The sequence below is a fragment of the Solanum verrucosum genome, unplaced genomic scaffold (assembly GCF_900185275.1).
Source record: "Solanum verrucosum unplaced genomic scaffold, falcon-dt-bn FXZP01000280.1, whole genome shotgun sequence".
Lineage (NCBI taxonomy): Eukaryota > Viridiplantae > Streptophyta > Magnoliopsida > Solanales > Solanaceae > Solanum > Solanum verrucosum.
In genome coordinates, this window is record NW_026019982.1 from 2,217,795 (window position 1) to 2,237,665 (window position 19,871).

Genomic DNA, 19,871 nt, shown 5'->3' on the forward strand with positions numbered 1-19,871 from the left:
TACATTGCTACATACAATATATATACACTAATAGCATATATATTATATATACTGATCATGTTGATAAACTAATTGACCGAACTCTATACATTCGAAACTTAGTACGAATAATCTATTTGGTACATACAGGAAAAAAATAAAGAAAACAAAGTACTAATTGTGGAAATGAAAAACAAGAAACTCTAAACTCCCACAAGAGTTCACTATAATGAAAGTACACAAATAAAATGTGTATTTGTAGTTATGGCAATCTAAGAGCTAAACGTACAAATATGCCGTTAATAGTTTGCCTAGATTTCCTTGTTTGATTACCCCTAATTTTTAATTTAAAAATATTAAGAAAAGATAATAATTTTATTTTTTTCATATTTTATGCTTAGCATTAATTACTTTTACTCTCTAAATCATTTGCTAAGATCTACTCTCTCTGTCCATTTTAATTGTCATACTGTGCTTTTCAAAAGTCAATTTGATTATTTTTTCAAAGTTAAATTAGATTACATTAATTCGATATTTGAAACAAAAAATTTAGATATTAAAAAACTATACGAAAAGTACTATAAATTCCAACTTTTTTGCATATCAATATGATGAAAAAATACATCGTAAAATGTTAGAGAAAGTTATTGTCGTTTGATTTAAAAAGAAAACTATGACAATTAAAAGTGGACGAATATAGTACTAAACATCAATTAATAGGAATAGTGTGACAAAATAATCATCGAAATTATTACTTTCTTGATGAATGTAACAAGTACAAATGTGATAAGTAAAAAGTGAACGAAAAGGGTAAAAAATCCATTGAGCTGAACATTAAATTTTATAATTTCTTATCTTGACTTTTTGTAAATGATCTACTTAGAAAATTTTACTTGAGTAAGATCAAGTCCCTTTTATGTTGTCAATTATTCTCTCTGTCCATTTCTATTTGTCTAGTACTATTGACTTGGTACAATTTTTAAGGAACAATAAATAATAAATTTAATGCTTTGAAAAATGACTATAATTAATAATAAAGGTAAATTATGAAGTAAAAATCTCTTAGATTTCTGAACTAGACAAATAAAAATGGACATTCATTTTTAGTATATTGAACAAGTAAAAATGAACTAACAAAGTACTGAACACCTCAATTAATCAGAATTGTACAATTATTTGTAACACACAAGAAGAAACAAAACGTCAACACATTTTCTAAGGTTGATTGAATTAATAAACTTTGTTTGTAAATATGGAACATTACCAAATGTTACACATGGACTTACCAATAATTATAATGATCAAAGTCAAAGGAGGAAATAAATTCATGACCTATATAAGGTGAAGGTGGACACATAAGTCCATAATAATCAATTGAAGGAGCTACAAAATCAATTTTACTATTGATGAAACTATCCACTTCAAATGGTTCTGTCCAAAAGCTTCCACTAGAAATTTCCTCCAAAGCTAATTTGTGTTGATCATGTTGATAAGAGGAAAGTTCTTCACTTGATGACTCCTTTGGTGACCAATCTGAACTTTCCAATACTATATTTTCATGCGTATTATTATTAGCACTTGCATTTTGATTTTCCACACTACTCTTTCTTTTGATATTACTTCCACTATTCTTATTATTGCATTTCTTGCTTCCTTCACTTGAGCTATCAGTGCGCTTCTTCAGTGCTGTGTGCCAATGATTCTTTATCTCGTTGTCTGATCTTCCTGGCAAGTGAATAGCTATAGCCGACCATCTGCAACCATACAAGTTTAAGGAGGTTAATTTCACGTGTGGTTCCAAAATATTCCACGCTATATGTACTACTAGAGTAAAAAAGTAGATCATAGTACAAAACTATTTTTGGTCACGTAATTTATTTCTTTCTTTTTTTTGAATTCTGTCCATTGTGATAGAAAAATGACTAAATTATCTTATATAAAGAATTTGTGGAGGAAGTCTGATTTAACTCTCTCTAGTGTATAAGGCGGATGTAACCTTTTTTCTTTGAGTTCATATGAACTCATAATTTTTTGCTTCGTGTATATAGATATGTATGTAAAAATCTATTAAATCGTAATATAATAAATATTAGATCTAACATAATGAATTCAATGTTGGAAAATTTTAAAAGTTGAACTCATTAAGACTAAATTCTGAATTCACCTTGTGTCATGTTAGCTCGTAAAATTGAACAAAGAAGAGTACGTACCTATTTCCAAGTTTAGCATGGAGGTTCAAGATTAGTTCATCTTCTTCTTTGGTGTAGTTTCCTCTTTTAACATTTGGCCTCAAGTGATTCATCCATCGAAGTCTGCAGCTCTTTCCACACCTTGCTAGTCCTAATTCACCAACACCAATATTCCGTCAATTATTTAATTGGAACTTTTCGATCAATTTATAATTTAAGATCACAAAATTTGAAATTTTTTTTACTTTCTTAATTTTCATATACAATCAAATTAAAATACATAAAATAGAACGGATGGATTAAATATTACTTTATTAAAGAATATTAACTAGAAACCAATGCAAAAGTAACTCCATGGGGTGACTCAAGACTTTTTCAAAACCCTTTTGAAATTACCCGACTCAAAAGAATTTAAGCATTCAACTCAAAACCTCGTAACAGAAATTCTCACCTGCATACTTGGGAAGTTGGCGCCAGTTCCAACAGCCATATTTAGTAATATATGCTTCTAACTTCTTGTCTTCTTCAGGAGTCCAAGTACCCTTCTTCCTTCCATTTTCATCGTAGCCAGGTGTTCTCACCATCTCTCGATTAATTCTCTCCAAGAAATATCACACGATAAAGAGTTGTAACTCTTTTTCTTTTTTTTTGGGTATTAATGTACGAGGTAGGAGTCAAGCCTAACCCTAGCTCACTCCTAGATTGCTTTGAATAATTTTTTTTTAATATTACTCTTCCGAATTAATTACTTGAATCTTCAAATTATAAAAATTGAGACCTATTTATAGTGCAACAACAAGAACGTGTAGCACGTAGTAAAATTGTCCTGAGATATTTTTCAAAGAGAAAATTCCAAGTCAACGTCTGTTTTTTTTTATTTATTTAATTTTGGCAGGCTAAAATGAGCAGCACATTTCAACTCGTTTTTCTTATAAGATTGGACTTGGACCAATATTCATTACACTTGTAGTGAAAGTCTACAAGAAACGAAACCACACCTATGTTGAAAAAAATAAAGAGAAGAAAAATAAAATCATAAAACATTAGACTGTTTTAGCCATTTATAAGCATTCCTCCTTTTTAATTTATGTAACGTAGCGCTTGAGGTTATTTAGATTTAAGAAAGAAATAAAGATTTTTAAATATATCATAGGTAGCATTTGTATGATGATAAATTTTTTGAAACTTTTAAGATTACACATGCTATAACATTTGCATGATCATATCAATTTTCTTATGAATGTAAAATGAAAATTATAAAATTAATTATTTTTAAAAAAATGTGTATCATCATTTTTGCAACAGATCAAGATCAAGAAAGAAAAGTGTGTTATATGAACACTTTTTGCTCAAGTTATTTCTGAGTTTCAAAGGTTGGATTTTTTTTTTTATTTTTTTTTTATTATTATTATTATTATTATTATTTGTGACTTTATTCTCTATTATTATGATTAAAATCTCTACTAAATGGTAAGATTGAAAAATCAAAAACAAAAGAAGAGAGAGTCATTAGATATGATACCCTCATGTCCTCTCTTCCCAGCTCGAGTTTTTGAAAGGATTAAATGCTTAATTCTCTGTTAATTATCCTTGTCAATAACTTATCTAAATAAAAAAAAAAAGATTATTTTCTACTATTTAGGTAAAATTTATTTTATCCGGAATAGTAATTACTTGAGATATAATATTTGCTAAAAATTAATAACAAAAGAACAAATTAATACTTCATACTTGTAATACCAAATGAATTCCTATAAACATATGTAAAGGTACATATTGAGCACGCAATAAAACCAAGCTCGAAAAAGATTTCCTCTACAAGGAATTTTTATTTCTTTCTTTACCATTATTTGGTCTGGCAGAACTAGAATTTCGACTGAGGGTCTAAAATCACATAGAGATCGAGGAATGTCATTGTGTCAATATGTGATACATACACATAAAAACATATTTTTAATAGTGTAATTTTTCAATAAAGGTACGTTGGTCAACACCCCTCAAGTATACGTGGCTTCACCAAATTGGACTGTCGCCTTTGAAGCAGCCATCCACATTAAGTTTGATGAAATGATTTGTATTGGGCTTGAACCACAGAGAGCTTGGGCCTGAAATTCTCTATAGAAAAACTTAGGTTCTGTTCAAGTTCTATTTAGTGTTAAAATAAGTAAATTCAATATTTAAAAGCATAGACATTAGCTGATTGATTTGTTGAATCACAAACCCACTATTTAATTCATATATCTATTATTATTTGAACGTCAAAACAGAAGTAACAATTTTTTGAAAATATTTTTCTCCATATCAAACACATCCTTAATATAATACACTCACACTTTCGTAAAATCTCTTAAGCCAAACTCGAGCATCATAGCTGAAGCCAAGGGTCTAAGGCACGTTGAAGTCGAAAGTACTCAAAATTCCTTGGTCTCTTTCGATGTGGTTAGACTTCATACGTATTTTACTATGTTTTTTTTTTTTGGAAAAAGGACAAATATACTCCCGAACTATTGTAAATGGTATGCAGATGCCCTCCGTCATGCTTTTGGGACATTGATGTCCCTGCCGTCCAAAAACTAGAGCATATATACCCTTTATACTAACGGGCGCACACATGTCGTAATCTTATCTACCGACCTGATATTTATTAAATATCAATCGACGGATAAGATTGCGCGACGTGTCCCTATTTCGCCTGTCGTTAGAGTGAAGGGCATTTATGCTCTAGTTTTTGGATGGCATGGGCACCAATGTTCAAAAAGTATGATGTAGGGTATCTACATACCATTTACGATAGTTCAGTGGTATATTTATCCTTTTTCCCATTTTTTTTTTTTAATTTACTCTTAGGGATCTAGTCTAAAAAAAAATAAAAAAAATCTAGAAATCTATATAATTAGTTAACACAAATGTGTCCAACAATATCAATATCCGACACTTTACATTGGCCACAAAATTCACTTGAGGAATGATAAGAGAAGGAGACAATGAGATAAACAGATGTTGTCCTCATTAGGAATATGAAATAACATGAAAGTTCATTTTGTTTGTACTATATTGCATGGAATCATGTGAGGTGTCAGGTAACAAGAATGAATTATTATTATTTTTTTGTTTTATATTTAGTGTTTGGAGCCCACATTAAAGTTTCGACTAAATTTGAGTCACGCACTATAAAGCCCATTCGGGAATGATACTCCTAACATGATTTTTTTCATACTCAAGACTTAAATTTGAGACCTTTAATTAATTAATGATGAAACAGTCCCACTACACCACAACTCAGATAGTCGGTAAATGAATAATTTATATAAGACAGAAATCAGAATGTTACATATTTGACTTTAGGGGTGATAACTGATCATATCCCTTTTGTCCCTTAGGTATTTTGTAAATACTTATTTTGATTTTTGTTGTATATATATGACTCAACATATAAAACTTTTTACTGTAATTAATTAAAAATATGCATTCGTCTATCTTTATATGCACTAAATATTGAGTATATTTTAATTACTTTTTGAAACGATATTACTTTTCGATATGAAATAACAATATAATTTTAACACAACTAAATCGTGGAACAATTAATAATTCTGATAAATTTGTAAAATTTACCAACAAAGGATCAAAGATTATGTTTCGATATAGATTAAAGTTTAAATATATTTTGTCAGATAATACAAGAACTAAATGAGAATTTATCAATACATCTCCAAAACATTCAAACAAAAATGTGATGATCATATAAGATAAATCTATTGATGTTTTTTTCCTTAGCTTTTACCAATTATAATTATAATGATCTAGATCAAAGGAGGAAGGAAATTCATGAGGTATAAAAGGAGAAGGTGGACAGACAAGTCCACAATAATCAATTGAAGGAGCTACAAAATCATTTTGACTATCCACTTCAAATGGTTCTGTCCAAAAACTTCCACTTGTAATTTCCTCCAAATTAGCTAATTCTTCTTGAAAAATGTCTTGTTGATAATCAATAGAGGATAATGCTTCACTTGATGACTCCTTTGGTGACCATTCTGAACTTTCCAATACTATATTTTCATGCATATTATTATTATTATTAGCACTTGCATTTTGATTTTCCACACTAGTGATCTTTCTTCCAGTATCGCTTTCAATATTATTCTTATTATTATAATTAGTAGCGCGCTTTTTAAGTGTTGTGTGCCAATGATTCTTTATTTCATTGTCTGATCTTTCTGGCAAGTGAGCAGCAATCGTTGACCACCTGCAATCATAATTTCATTTGTGATTACTAAACTTTTCACTAGCTAAGTACAAAAGTAATAGTGCTATGAATTTATTTTTGTCACATTAAAGAAATTTAATAAATCAAGTACAAAACGAAACAAACTAATTACTTACAATATATTTTTACAAATTTTATAAATTTAATATAATGTAATTTGTAAGTTTTTGTCAAACTTTCTTAATTCATGTTTTTTTACATATTACTTTTGAATTTGAACTTATATTTTTTCATGGTACAAAATGTCTTTATAGAATTATAGCTCATAAATCAAGTACTAATAAAGTTCATATCAAATCATATTCATTTTTAAAAAATCAAAAGTCGTTTTTAGAATGAGAGGTTAGACATGTCCCCTACCTTATATAAGAGCAAGAGGAATATGATGCATAACCTCTCGAAACAAGATAGAAAGTTATAGACATATTCTCATAACTATGTAGCTTGATACCAAATTTTGCAATTGACATGGAGTTTAAATATATACTAACAAAAGGGATCTCCCCATGAATACTTTTTATGCTACATAGTTAAAAATTAAGAGAAATTAGATTAAAACACATCTTGTTCATTTTCATTATCTCTTACTAACAATACTTCTATTCTGAGTTTTCATTATCTTTATTGTTCACTCTATTAATAACCAAGTCGGATCTAATGTATCATACCGAATTTTCCTTTGACCATAATAACATGGCTTCAATTTTTTTTTCTTTTCCGTAAGTGCCATGTAATTCTTGTATATTTTACTAGGACAAATAAAGATATATTTAGAAGCATTAGTTACGTGTTTTATGTTGCAGAGGCTTTATCGAGAGAAAAAACCCATATGAAAACCAAAACAAATCGAAAATGCTTGTTAATTTGTAGGGTTTGTTGCTTTAATAGAATTATTAGAGTAAGACCTAACTCTCTTTTGCTTGCAATTATCTCTTTGAGGTCCTTTTATTTTTATACTTATTAATAAAAGCTTAACCCTAGGCACCATGTTGCAAATTTGCAAAAAAAAAAGAAAAGAAAGGAGGTTAGATCGAAAAATCCACTCCTTGTTGGTTTAACTTGTAAATTTAAAAAACCAACATAGTTAATTTAGTTTGGTAAATGAAATAAATATCAAACCGACCTAAGTACACCTATCTGTGACACAATACTGAAAATTTTAAATTCTGAACTTGTCTTCTCTGCTCGACTAGGTAAATGTTAGCTCGTAAAAATTGGGAATGTGGAAGAAATATACGTACTTATTTCCAAGTTGAGCATGGAGGTTCAAGATGATTTCATCTTCTTCTTTGGTATAGTTTCCTCTTTTAACATTTGGCCTTAAGTGATTTATCCATCGAAGTCTGCAACTTTTTCCACACCTTGCTAGACCTTCACAAGCAACAATAATCATTCAATTTTAATTCTAAAACGATAATGATAATTATAATGAAACTTAGAGATGGAATCAAGATATTCAACTCGTATTTTTTTAAAACAAAAGATAGTGTTCGATTTTCTTGATCATAATAACTTTAACAAACTACGATTTAATTCTAAATTCATAAACATCAAATACTAACTCCGTATATATATATATATATATATATATATTCTCACCAGCATACTTGGGAAGTTGTCGCCAGTTCCATGAGCCATATTTAGTAATATAAGCTGCTAATTTCTTATCTTCTTCAAGTGTCCAAGTCCCTTTCTTCCTTCCATTTTCGTCGTAGCAAGGTGTTCTCACCATCTCTTGATTAAAATTATCTTTTTAAAAAGGAGAATTTTTTTTTATATATATATATGTAATTAACAAAACAATTATAGCTAGCTCTTTTCATCTGAATTTAACACAAAATTCATAAATTGAGCCTATTTATAGAGAGGGAGCAAAACGTCAAACACATGAGATTTTGTTATAAATAAAATTCGATTATTCTTCGCACAATGCGCAGTACCCTAGCGTTTCTTATCATATAAAAATTTGTGGTGAGACTAATTACACACGTCCACACCATAAGGAAAGAAAAAGACAATATATTCAATTGACTGTTCACCAAACGTTAGACGATATCTCAGGCCCTCCTACCAACTCGCTCTCGGTGACATTAGGCACTACCTCATTTGGGCTGGAAATATTATAACTGTTCATAAAACAAATCATTGTGGTTGTGTTATCCCTGCGATTCATATTATATAATATTTTTAGTTTGATAATATCCGAGGAATCATTGACCCCAGATAAGTAAAAAAATAAATATTTTATAAGTGTTATGATGAAATATATGTGTTTACTATTAGTTAATGGATCATGTGTCTTGACACAATAAAACAGTGTGGAAAGTAAAAACTTAAAAATAAAGAACACAAGAGTTTATGTGGAAGGAGAAAACCACAACCTGTTTCACAGAATTTCAACTTCTCCATTAAGTTCAAAGAGCTAAGATTCAGATTACGAATTCTTGTAACCTAGGAATTAAACTCTTAATTTCTTTCCCATCACTATAGAATGCAAGAACATGACATATCTAACTCTAGCTACAGCTCAGAATAATGAAGAAAGATTCGACTAATTCATTTAAAACTTAGAAATAGACCTTACAATGAATAAGCACATAAATATAATCTCAAATAACAACTAAGAACGAATGATAACTTTATCAAGTCCCTCGTTGTCTAGGAGAAATATTTCTTCGGAGAATGACTTTTGCTGTGTGATTCTTCTAGAATGTAAAAACCTAGGTTATGTCATTTGTGAAGAGACTATTATAAGATGGACAAAAACCTTGGAGCAATACCATTGCAGCAGTGGCAGTGGTTGCGGTTTTTTGTAGCTATTCTTTTCATGTAACTTACAATATCATCTCTCGTGGAATCAAGTCCCCTATTAAATCTCATAGTTTATTAAATTATCAAAACTTCAAAATAACTTATAATAACATGTTATGTTTTAAAATATCACTTATTCAAGATAGACTTCATACCAGAATTGGCGCAATGGGAAACACTATATGGATGGATGGGCATTAAAATATATCAATCAACGGTACTGTAAACAATTGATCGATCAATCAACGGTTCCGTAAATAATTGGGATGAGGAAGATAATATAATAGACGTATGTTTTGATAAAGTAATTAGGGATGGAGATATCTCACCTATGCATTAAATTAGTGAAAGTAACAAAAGTAAAAAAGAAGCTAAGACACATGGTAGGCAACACAGTTGGGATGGTAAAGTGACTGAAGAGTTTGTTCTAAGACAACTAACGATGTGACTGACAAAGCAAAATCATATGACAGTGTCAATAGATTTAACAAGATTCAATAAATCTAAAAAGAAGTGATGAATCATCAAATGTTGTTAGAAAGAATTGAAGAATATGACAAGAAAAAAAATACTCTAAGTTACTTTAGACAAGCAATCTATTAGACGGATAAGATAAGGCCTAGCCGTCTTTTTTTGTATTTATTCCTGTTAAAAAATCATGTTAATAAAAGGTCACTAAACAATCAGACCTAGTTATACCAATTCAAAAACACTGTAAACAAGTCTACTGAGAAAACAAGCACGGGACTGCATCAAGGACCTACAAACTGTACATAGCAGTTTTGTGATATACCAAATACAAAATGTAACTAGGGATAGAATTAACATGTATAGGCGTCCCAGCATGAGATTTTTTTTATTTTTTTAAAATTTCAAATATCATTTTTTCACTTTGAAAACAAAAATTATTGTTTTCAAATTTTACAATGCAATATGACCAAAAAAAGTTCTCACCTTATAATTTATTATTCTTCCATTTAATTTATATGACTTAATTTGACTTGACATAAAGTTTAAATATTATAAATTTATGGTCTAAAATAAAGATAAAGTGGGTATTTTAAAACAAATATATCATTCTTTTTAGACGGACTAAAAAGGAAATTTTAACTTATATAAATTGAGACAATTTATTTTTTAAATAAAATACTTCTTTTTTTAAAAAATAAAGTTAAAATGTATTAGAATATTTATATGATTATAGTCTTTTTGAAATTTATGATATTGAATATGTCAAAGAAATGATATTTATATAACTTTATAAATCTAAAGGAAATTTTATATGGGAAAATTATGCGTAAAAGCAAATATATACTAGTCAATTAGTTAATATAGTTATAGTTTGCCTTAATTACAATTCACGATCTACTTTTAGCTATAATTACGTGGCTCAACTTTTTAGTTTTGTATAATTCACACATTTGTATAATTCAGAATTTGTATAATTCAGAATTTGTATAATATAATTTGTATAGTTGTTTACACTTCTGATGTTTGTAATTGTATACATTCTTATTTCGAGTTTATACAAAAATAACTGAATTATATAAATGTACTCGCGAATTCTACAAACCTGCGAATTTTACAAATACGCGAACTATACAAACGAGACAGTTTAATTATAGCTACAACCCGTAAATATACAAACTATAGCTATGAAGCATAATTAAATTTATTATAATAGTTATTTACGAAAGCTTCCTTTTTCTTATAACACCCATCGAAGGCTTTTTTTAGAAAAAAAATAAAATTATTGCCAACATGACCAACAAAGAGGATATTAATGTATCAGTGGACCATGTTGTCGGAACCGAGACACTGACAATTCGTAAAACTCACATGATGGGTGTTAGGAGCCACATAAAAGCCTTGATTAAATTCGGGCTCATTTAGTGATGACACTTTTAACATGATTTTTTCTATATCTAAAGCTCAAAATCGAGATCTTTGATTAAGGATGAAATAATTCTATCGATACATCACAATCCATGTTGATGAATAATTAAATTTGATTGAATTAATAAATGAGCGAACTATTGATTCATTCAAATGTATTTGGATTTTGGATTGAAATGATATGGGGCATATCCCAATCAATACAATTCTTACTAAGTTTTAAGAGGACAATTGTTTTATTTGCTCTTTTATAATTTCTTGTATTTAATAAAAATAAAATTCTTTATTATGGCTATATAACGTATCAAATAAACATAATGTCTTTTTAAAAATATTTTGTTAAGATTTCTCAAAAGTCAATTTAAACTACATAATCAACTTAATTTCTAATGAATTGAACTAATAAATGAATGACTCAATAATCCACGAGAACTTAACAATTGGGTGAGGTGAGTTTAATTATGTTTGCCCTACTTTTAAAAAAAAATGAGGTTGGAAGGTTTTTTAGTTTCACCATCAGTATTTGAAGCCCACATTGAAGGCCCGATTAAATTTGAATTGCGCATTGCAAGGTTCATTCGGGAGTGACACTCCTAACAGATATTTCCTTCATATCCAAAATTCAAACCCTCTAATTAGAGGTGAAATAGTTTTACTACTATACCATAACTCAAGATCATGTTGGTAAAATCATTTTATACTTAAATGAGAAGAATGAAAAATATTCTCTAAAAACTTTGAACTTAAGAAAATGACTTTTCAAAAAGAATGAAAAATATTCTCTAAGTGGTCTAGCATATTGATTGTTTGCCTCACATCCTCAATAATCAAATAAATACTCACCTCCCATCTCTTCCCTGCTCCTGCCGCAACTCCTAACCTTGGCCCCAGCCCCACCCTCACCCTCCTTATTATCTTTATCTTCGTAATATTTGTCTAGATTATAATATTTATTATGTCTAAATTATAATATTAATATTTTATTTTACGTGATATAATTACTATTTCATGAGTCAAGAGTTCTTTTAACTAATGTTTTTAAATATATATTTTAAATTATTAGTTACTATGATTCTTAATATATATATATATATATTCATAATTTAGGGACGGGTTAACATAATTAAAGGTCTATATTAAAATTTTAATTAGAGACCTAAAATCTAAACAAACTTTTTATATATTAACTTAAAATTTATTTTTCTTATATTTTTTAGATGAAAATTGTTACTTATTTAATAAATGATCTCTTCAAATTTTTTCCTTCCGTCATTAGTTTTAGGTAAAAATTTATCAAGTTAACGTTGAAAGACATCCTTCACTGAGGAAAATATTATACGAATTGTTAACATAATTCTATAAGTAATATGTTGATAAATTTTAAATAAAGGTAAGAGTTAGAACCATATAATCCGACTGAAGAAATTGATAATCCTGTCCTCACTTTAATATGCTTGTTGTAATGCTAGAAAAGTTTAGAAGAAATAAGAAAAGTATTTGCAATTCACTATGTTCAAATCTTTTCGACTATTAATTCATATTTTTGATAGAGTAATACTCTAACTTATTAAAAACTTGAAGAAGAAGAAGAAGAAGAAGAGTACAAAATGAGCTAAAAAGAATAAAATAATGTAACTGTTAGCGGAGAGAATATAAGAAGGCAAAATAATATTTACTTGATTTCTTCTAATATTGAATGGGGTTAAAATGAATAAAATATAAAATAATATATTTTTATTCATAATTAATAAATTTTTTAATTAAAAATTTAACACATAATTTTTTTATTTTTTTTTTTGCTATTAATGATAGGTGATAATTAATTTTAAGGAGAAAGTTCAAATTTGCAATCTATAACTAACTCAATTAAAAAAAAAAAACAAAACAAAAGATAAATACTCGTTGGAAAAAAAAGGTTTTATAATATAATTATGGACAAAATAATATATTGCAATGATTAGTATTGTTATTTTTTTATATAAAATATTAATTATCTAAATTATAATTATAATTTTATTTTAATTAACTAATAATTATATGCGATCATTAATTTTTACCAATATCATGTGTCTCATATCCAAAATAAAAATATGAAGAAAATAAAGAATAGAGAAATAATGAGGAACCGGATCCTTAAAAATATGTTCATGTCAGTAACATCAATTGGGGCAGACACATAATAAATATTAATGTTTGAGGACCAATCAATCCATGGAATATGAACATGGCGGACCCGTAACAAATGCGCACCATTAAGACACTAGACACTAATCACTACCGACTCACCTCAAGAACTAAAGGTGTCAAATAAACGGGTTAAATTAAAATTAGAGATATTAAAATGGATTGACACTCCTAGATTCAAGTAACATTTTTAAAACCTATATAACATATTCAATATATATAATTTCAAAAAGAAAAAAAATCTGAAAAGGATACATAACGCGTATACAAATGTTAGTTCTATCTCAGAGGTAAAGACTGAAGCAATGGATTCAATAATAACATATCTAATGTAATTTCAAAAAGTGAATCTGAGAATGGTAGGTAGAGTATACACAAATTTTACCTCTACCTTGGAAATAAAAAATAAAGTAATGAATTCAATAATAACATATTTAATGTATAATTTTAAAAAAATAACTCTTCTTTTAATTTGCCAAAAATTTCAAAAGAAAATTCATAAAATAACCGCAAACTCAATTTTTACATATTAATATCATTGAAATCACTATCGGTCAAAAGCACACTCAAAAAGTTTTTTTTTGAAAAGGAGTAACCGGGCTTCTTTGAAGTAATAAGACTATTCAAATTACAATATTCATGGAGAAAGAATCATAATAAATGTAAAAAAGAAGCATCTTTTATTCAATAGCGAAGAGTTTGAACCAAGATTTCCAGATGAACGGGATAGGGTATTAGTATATCTAATACATAATTTAGATGTGAAAAATTGTCCTCTAAAAAAGGAAATGTTGAATGAATTGGTCGTAAAATCATCTATTCAAATTCTTGTGTCAAAGGTAAAAATTAAGGATATTATTAAGATACATTAAACTATGATACATTATATTTACTAAAATAATGACATAATGACATTTTTAATAATTATTTTAAAATGTAGATGTTTTAATTAATTATGTTAGAGATTTTGACTAATTTGCTAATTTTCTCTATTATAGGGAATTATTAAATGGTTATCACTCAAAACTCAACATAACAATTTATTTATTTATTTTAAAAAGATGAAAGATACACTTAAACAATATTCAAATTAAGAATCTATGCCAGAGAAAACTATTAAATAAATGGTTATCAATCAAAACTCATCATTGTAATTATAAAGAATTAATCAATTCAATATTTAACTACTACATTCTTGTCTATACATGCTATAAATTCATTATTCCCAACATGCCAGTAGGAAAAAAAAAACAAATAGGTATCAAACTCTCCATCATCACAAATGCACCATCACCCACCCAAAAAAATAAAATAAAATAAAAAATATTGGATAATCCTTGTTCATTTTGAAAATTGAGTTAGATTCGATGTTTATTTCTTTATAACTTTATAACTTGAAAACATTCAAGGACTTAAGGCCATGTTATATTATTGCTACGTGGGCTGATTTCTATCTTTATTTTATGAGGCTTTCATTTATCTATTTTGTTAGTAAATTATGTACTAACATGTGGCACTACATAAAAAGTCTACTAAACATGAGATTCCTTTTTTATTTTTTTTTATTTTATATATATTAACTTTTTTTCTTGTTAATAGGAGTATTCTATATCATGAGACTAAGACTTTTATCCTTCTCAAGCATAGCCTTATACATTATGTATATCACATAATGTATACAAACACTCATGTATGTATAACATATAATGTATATCATTTAATGTATATCTAACATTTCTCAATGTATCACACGAGTATTGGCATTTGGCAATATAATCGAATGGACAATTTAATGTATCACACGACTATTGGCATTTGGTAATTAATATGATGGAATGGACAATTTAATGTATCACACGACCATTGGCAAGATAATTTAAATGGACAATTTAATGTATCACTCTTTTCAGTGTTCATATTTGCTTGATTAATTATATATACTTCTATGGATAATTAACTTGATTCACATTAATAGATCACAGATAATATGATTCTCAAACGAAAGAAAATGTAAGTCATATGCAATATCTTAAGAGGAAATTACATAAATAGCAAAGATATTAAATTTAATAAGTCTTCTTAGCTAGAGTTTGCCTAATTACGCATTTACGCTTCATAGCTATAGTTTTGTTTGCTATGGGTATTTCCATTTGTATTCGCTTGCCAATATACAAGCACGGTAAATATATACAAAAATTGTATTTATACATTTAGGATTTTTTCAGAACTTATACAAATCAAATGTATCAACACTCAGCAGGGGCAGATTTAGGAAGGGAGAAGGAGTGTCACGTGACATTGCTTCGTCGGAAAAATTTACTGAATGAGTATATACAATTACGAAGCAGAAGCAAACATAGAGAATATATATTATAAGTGACGCTCCTTCAACAAATGGTGTGTGTAGCTTAGCTGGTTTTGTGCTGAAATTTCATAGATCAGGTTGCATGTTGAAGCCTCCACAACCTCATTTTTTATGTATTTTTTCTTTAACCTTCTTTGTTTAGTAATTATTTGGTGTTTTATATAAATATAAATATTTAGTATTATTAATGAAATTATTTTGGATACATTTCATAAAAAAGAAAACTCATTGAAAGAATTATAATATATTTTTATTTCATTTTTTAGAAAAGATATAATAATATACCTGAATTGTGTTTTATAATTTATATAATTTTTTTAATATGGTATTACATTATTTTATTTATTTTTCTCATTTTAAACCGCTTACAAAAACCAATTATATACAAGCTAGAGTAGATACACAAATTCTAGATTTATACAATTAGAAACCGAATTATATAAATTCTAGATTTATACAATTATGAGCCAAATTATACAAACGTGGCCCACATAAATATGGTTATATGTTAGTGGCGAAAAGTAATTTCTCCAAACTATAACTATGTTAAATAATTAACTAGTCTAATTAAATTCGCCGCATATATGAATTTAATTTGATCATTTAAAATGTGATCTATTATAAACATAACTATAAATTAGCACATATGAAAGTGAGAAATACAACAATATGTTGAGCAAATCTAATACAGACCAGTTCATAGAAGATCTTCTTGATCTTTCTTCACTATATCACAAATGTTATAAGCCTAAACTTTAAGTTTTAAAAGGACTATTTTAAGATTTTTTTTCGTATATTATTTGACTTTTCAAATGATGTTTTATTTTTTTGGAAATAACAATGATTTTTTACGAGTTAATTTAATGACTCCTACAACTGTTATAACTACCCTACTTGAGGACTAAAATAACTCATTCTTTAAAATTCTTTGAAAATCCTTAGACTTAAGAAGGATCAAGAATTAACTTTCTTGGTTTGTTCCCTTTGATTTGGAAGATTAGTAACAAAAAAATAATGAAAGATACCAAATGCCTCCTTAAAGATATACTATATTATGTTTAAATAATGTCCACTTTCATTTAAAAGTAGAAGATCATATAAAGAAAGGGGATAGGAGGGAAAATATTAGTGTTATAAAATTGCAAAAGCTATGTGTACTTAAAAGAAACTTTAAGAAAATATTGAAAGATGTGTTGCATTAGAATCAAGTCATGAATTTCACATATGATTCTATTTCCACCACCACTAGATATATCTTTTGTAAGTGATATATTTAAATATTCACGAATTAGCCGGTATATATGTTGTTAATCACTCTTATGGACATGATAGGGTCAATTGTAACCCCACACACTTATCACACACAACTAAGGTAAAGGCTTAAAAAATAAATTAAAATTAACTTTATCCTGCTTGAATCTACAAAGGGGGTACGAATTAGGACATCAAGTGACCGGGTTAGTCTGAAATTGAACAAATTAAAATGAGATGTGTTGGTAAATAATTTAGTTACTTGAGTTAGAATAGACTAAGTTAAATGGGCTAAAAAAAATATATTAGGGCCTAATTCGTTCAATGCTCTTACTAAGGTTTTAATTTATTTATTTCTTATAAATTTGTTTAAATATCTAAAGCTTTTCTTATAATGTCTATAATTAATGTATCAAATAAAAATATTTTATTAATAAAATTTCCTATAGATTAATTTGGACTATATATTAGCCTAATTTTTAAACGAATTAAAGTGAGCGGGTCAAAATAGGATGAGTTGACTTGGATATGAAATTCACCTGATAACTGAAGTTAAGTGTAATCACACAATTTTTTGGCATGTTTGTAATTACCTTTGTTTAACATGTAATTTATATCGTGTTTCAGTACAGATATCGAACACCAAATAAGAAATAAATAAAAAATATTTGGACTAGGGTGATACTTGGTAAGAGCCAAAAATGGTCAGATAAGATTCGAACAACAACAATATTATCCTGTCACATTGCTGGAGTCAATGGGAAACACAATTAAAGTGGAAAGTGTACGTCTTTTTCTATCGTTCACATTTTGCCTTTGTGTTCGTGTGACATCTTCGTAGAAGATTCAATGGCCGGTGGTATAACAAAATATACGTACTTATGTCACACAAAATCAATTAATCACTGATTAATTACTATGCACGTATTTTTTCATTATGACTTTGCAATATTTATTTTATATGATGATTTCATTATTATTTTTTATTGACTATTTTAGTGTCATCAGTACTCTTCTCATATTTTATGTTATTTTCTTAAGAAACACCTTAGATAATTGTATTTTGGTTGAACTAAAGAAATATTTGGAGCACAAGTTAATTATATGTTTGTATGCGAACTTTATCGAAAAAATCCAAAAATTTGAAGAAAAAAATCCGAGGTTTATTAGTTTGGTTTGATTTATAAATTTAAAAATTCGACACAATGGTTTGGTTTGGTATTTGAAAAACCCGAACCAACCCGAGGTTGAAAATCCGAAAAAATCTGAATTTTATTAGTTTGGTTTGGTTTATAAATTTAAAAATTTTAACAAATAGTTTGGTTTGATTTTTGAAAAACCGAAATCAACCCGGTTATGTACACCCCTACGTTAAATTAAATGGGACTTTTTATTATTGCTTAACTATGAATTTAACTGATACGATACAATAAAATTCAAATTGCAATCAAAGCAAATATAATAATTAAACTAACGATACAATATAACGGGTAACGAGTAACAACCAACCAAACAAAGTGTAACAACCTTGTTTGGATGGTTATGCATAGAGATTTCTTTTTCCATATATTAACGGTTCGCATATTCTTACATTATAAAATGAAATACACAAGTTTATAATAATAGGTAAATTTCATAACAGGTCTTAGACGTAACCTACTATTTTTAATTAAAAATTATAATCTTCTATATTATCAGTATAAATAGAGTTCGGAACCTAAATAAGCCACAAAAAGATAAAGGTGACTAAAATAAGCCACTATTCTAGTAAGTAACTAAAATAGGTTTAGTGGGAAAAAAAATCTGTTTTATGAAATATATCAAATGTTTTCCGTTAATCTCATAACGGGTATATTTTAATATATAACGAAACTATTTCTTACACTTTGTAAAGTGTAAGTTTTACTTACACTTTGTAAACTGGAAGTTTTTCTTATACTTTATAAAGTGGAAGAAAAAATTATGTTTTACAAAAAGGAATATTTTTCACGTTTTGCATTAAATTGTATATCTTTATGAAGCTTTTGCAGTGTTTGTCATACAATTATATTGATTTGACATATCATAAAAAGGAAAAAATTATTGCATTATGTATCATAAGTGTTAACTTGATTTTATCTATGTAGTCATTTGAAACCCTCAAAAACTCGGTCAACGATTCATCACTATAGATAATCCACTCTCCAAAATTTACTTGTCCTTGTGACAAAAATGAAGTAAGGTGTTTTTCGACTATAATCAAATTATAATCAGTACTATTTATACCCATTCTTTTATAGATTGATGAAATAAATTTATGATATCGAACATTAATTAAATATTTAGCATTGTGTTTGAAAAGACAATTATAATAAACGATATGTTCGTCATGTATAATTTCGCCATCCCAATAAATCTTGATATAGAAGACATTTTTTTTGTGATTGAAATGAAGAAAAATAGAAGACTAATAAAGATGTTGAAGGTACTATGTTTGAACGTCCTTAAATAGAGTTTGGAGGAGTTTTCAGAACAAAAAAAATAAAAATACATAATGTAATATTTTTTTTCGTTTTAATGATATGTCAAATCAATATAATTGTATGACAAACGCTGTAAAAACTTCATAAAGAGAACGTGAAAAATATTACAGAATTTTTTTCTTCCACTTTACAAAGTGTAAGAAATAGTTCCGTTTTACAAAGTGTAAAATATAGTTTCGTTAAATATTAAAATATACACGTTATGAGACTAACGGAAAATATTTGAAATATTACATAAAACGAAATTTTTTCTTCCACTAAGCCAATTTTGATTACTTACTAGAATAGTGACTTATTTTGATCACTTTTATCTTGTTGTGGCTTATTTAAGTTTCGGACTCGTATAAATACTATATTAAGTACTAAGATAGATTCATGTAAAATGATCATGTGGTGAGTAATAT

The 19,871-nt window shown here is 27.7% G+C and overlaps 2 protein-coding genes and 1 long non-coding RNA gene across 3 annotated transcripts in view; 1 reads left to right on the forward strand and 2 right to left on the reverse strand.

The window, feature by feature from the left end:
• Nucleotides 1-1,225: 1,225 nt before the first annotated feature.
• Nucleotides 1,226-2,802, reverse strand: LOC125817461 (transcription factor MYB4-like). The gene is made up of 3 exons (XM_049496997.1): nucleotides 2,620-2,802; nucleotides 2,190-2,319; nucleotides 1,226-1,733 (listed from the first exon to the last, which is right to left on the reverse strand). The coding sequence occupies exons 1-3, from the start codon at nucleotides 2,750-2,752 to the stop codon at nucleotides 1,262-1,264; spliced, it is 735 nt and encodes a 244-aa protein (XP_049352954.1). The 5' UTR covers nucleotides 2,753-2,802; the 3' UTR covers nucleotides 1,226-1,261.
• Nucleotides 2,803-5,948: 3,146 nt separating this feature from the next.
• On the reverse strand, nucleotides 5,949-8,179 carry LOC125817463 (transcription factor MYB14-like). Its single transcript, XM_049496998.1, has 3 exons — nucleotides 8,038-8,179; nucleotides 7,680-7,809; nucleotides 5,949-6,417 (listed from the first exon to the last, which is right to left on the reverse strand). The coding sequence occupies exons 1-3, from the start codon at nucleotides 8,168-8,170 to the stop codon at nucleotides 5,949-5,951; spliced, it is 732 nt and encodes a 243-aa protein (XP_049352955.1). The 5' UTR covers nucleotides 8,171-8,179.
• LOC125817465 (uncharacterized) overlaps nucleotides 8,037-19,871 on the forward strand; it is a 28,390-nt gene continuing 16,555 nt past the window's right edge. The window contains exon 1 of the long non-coding RNA XR_007442299.1: nucleotides 8,037-8,157. This is a non-coding gene — a long non-coding RNA (uncharacterized LOC125817465). The remainder of the gene's footprint in view (nucleotides 8,158-19,871) is intronic.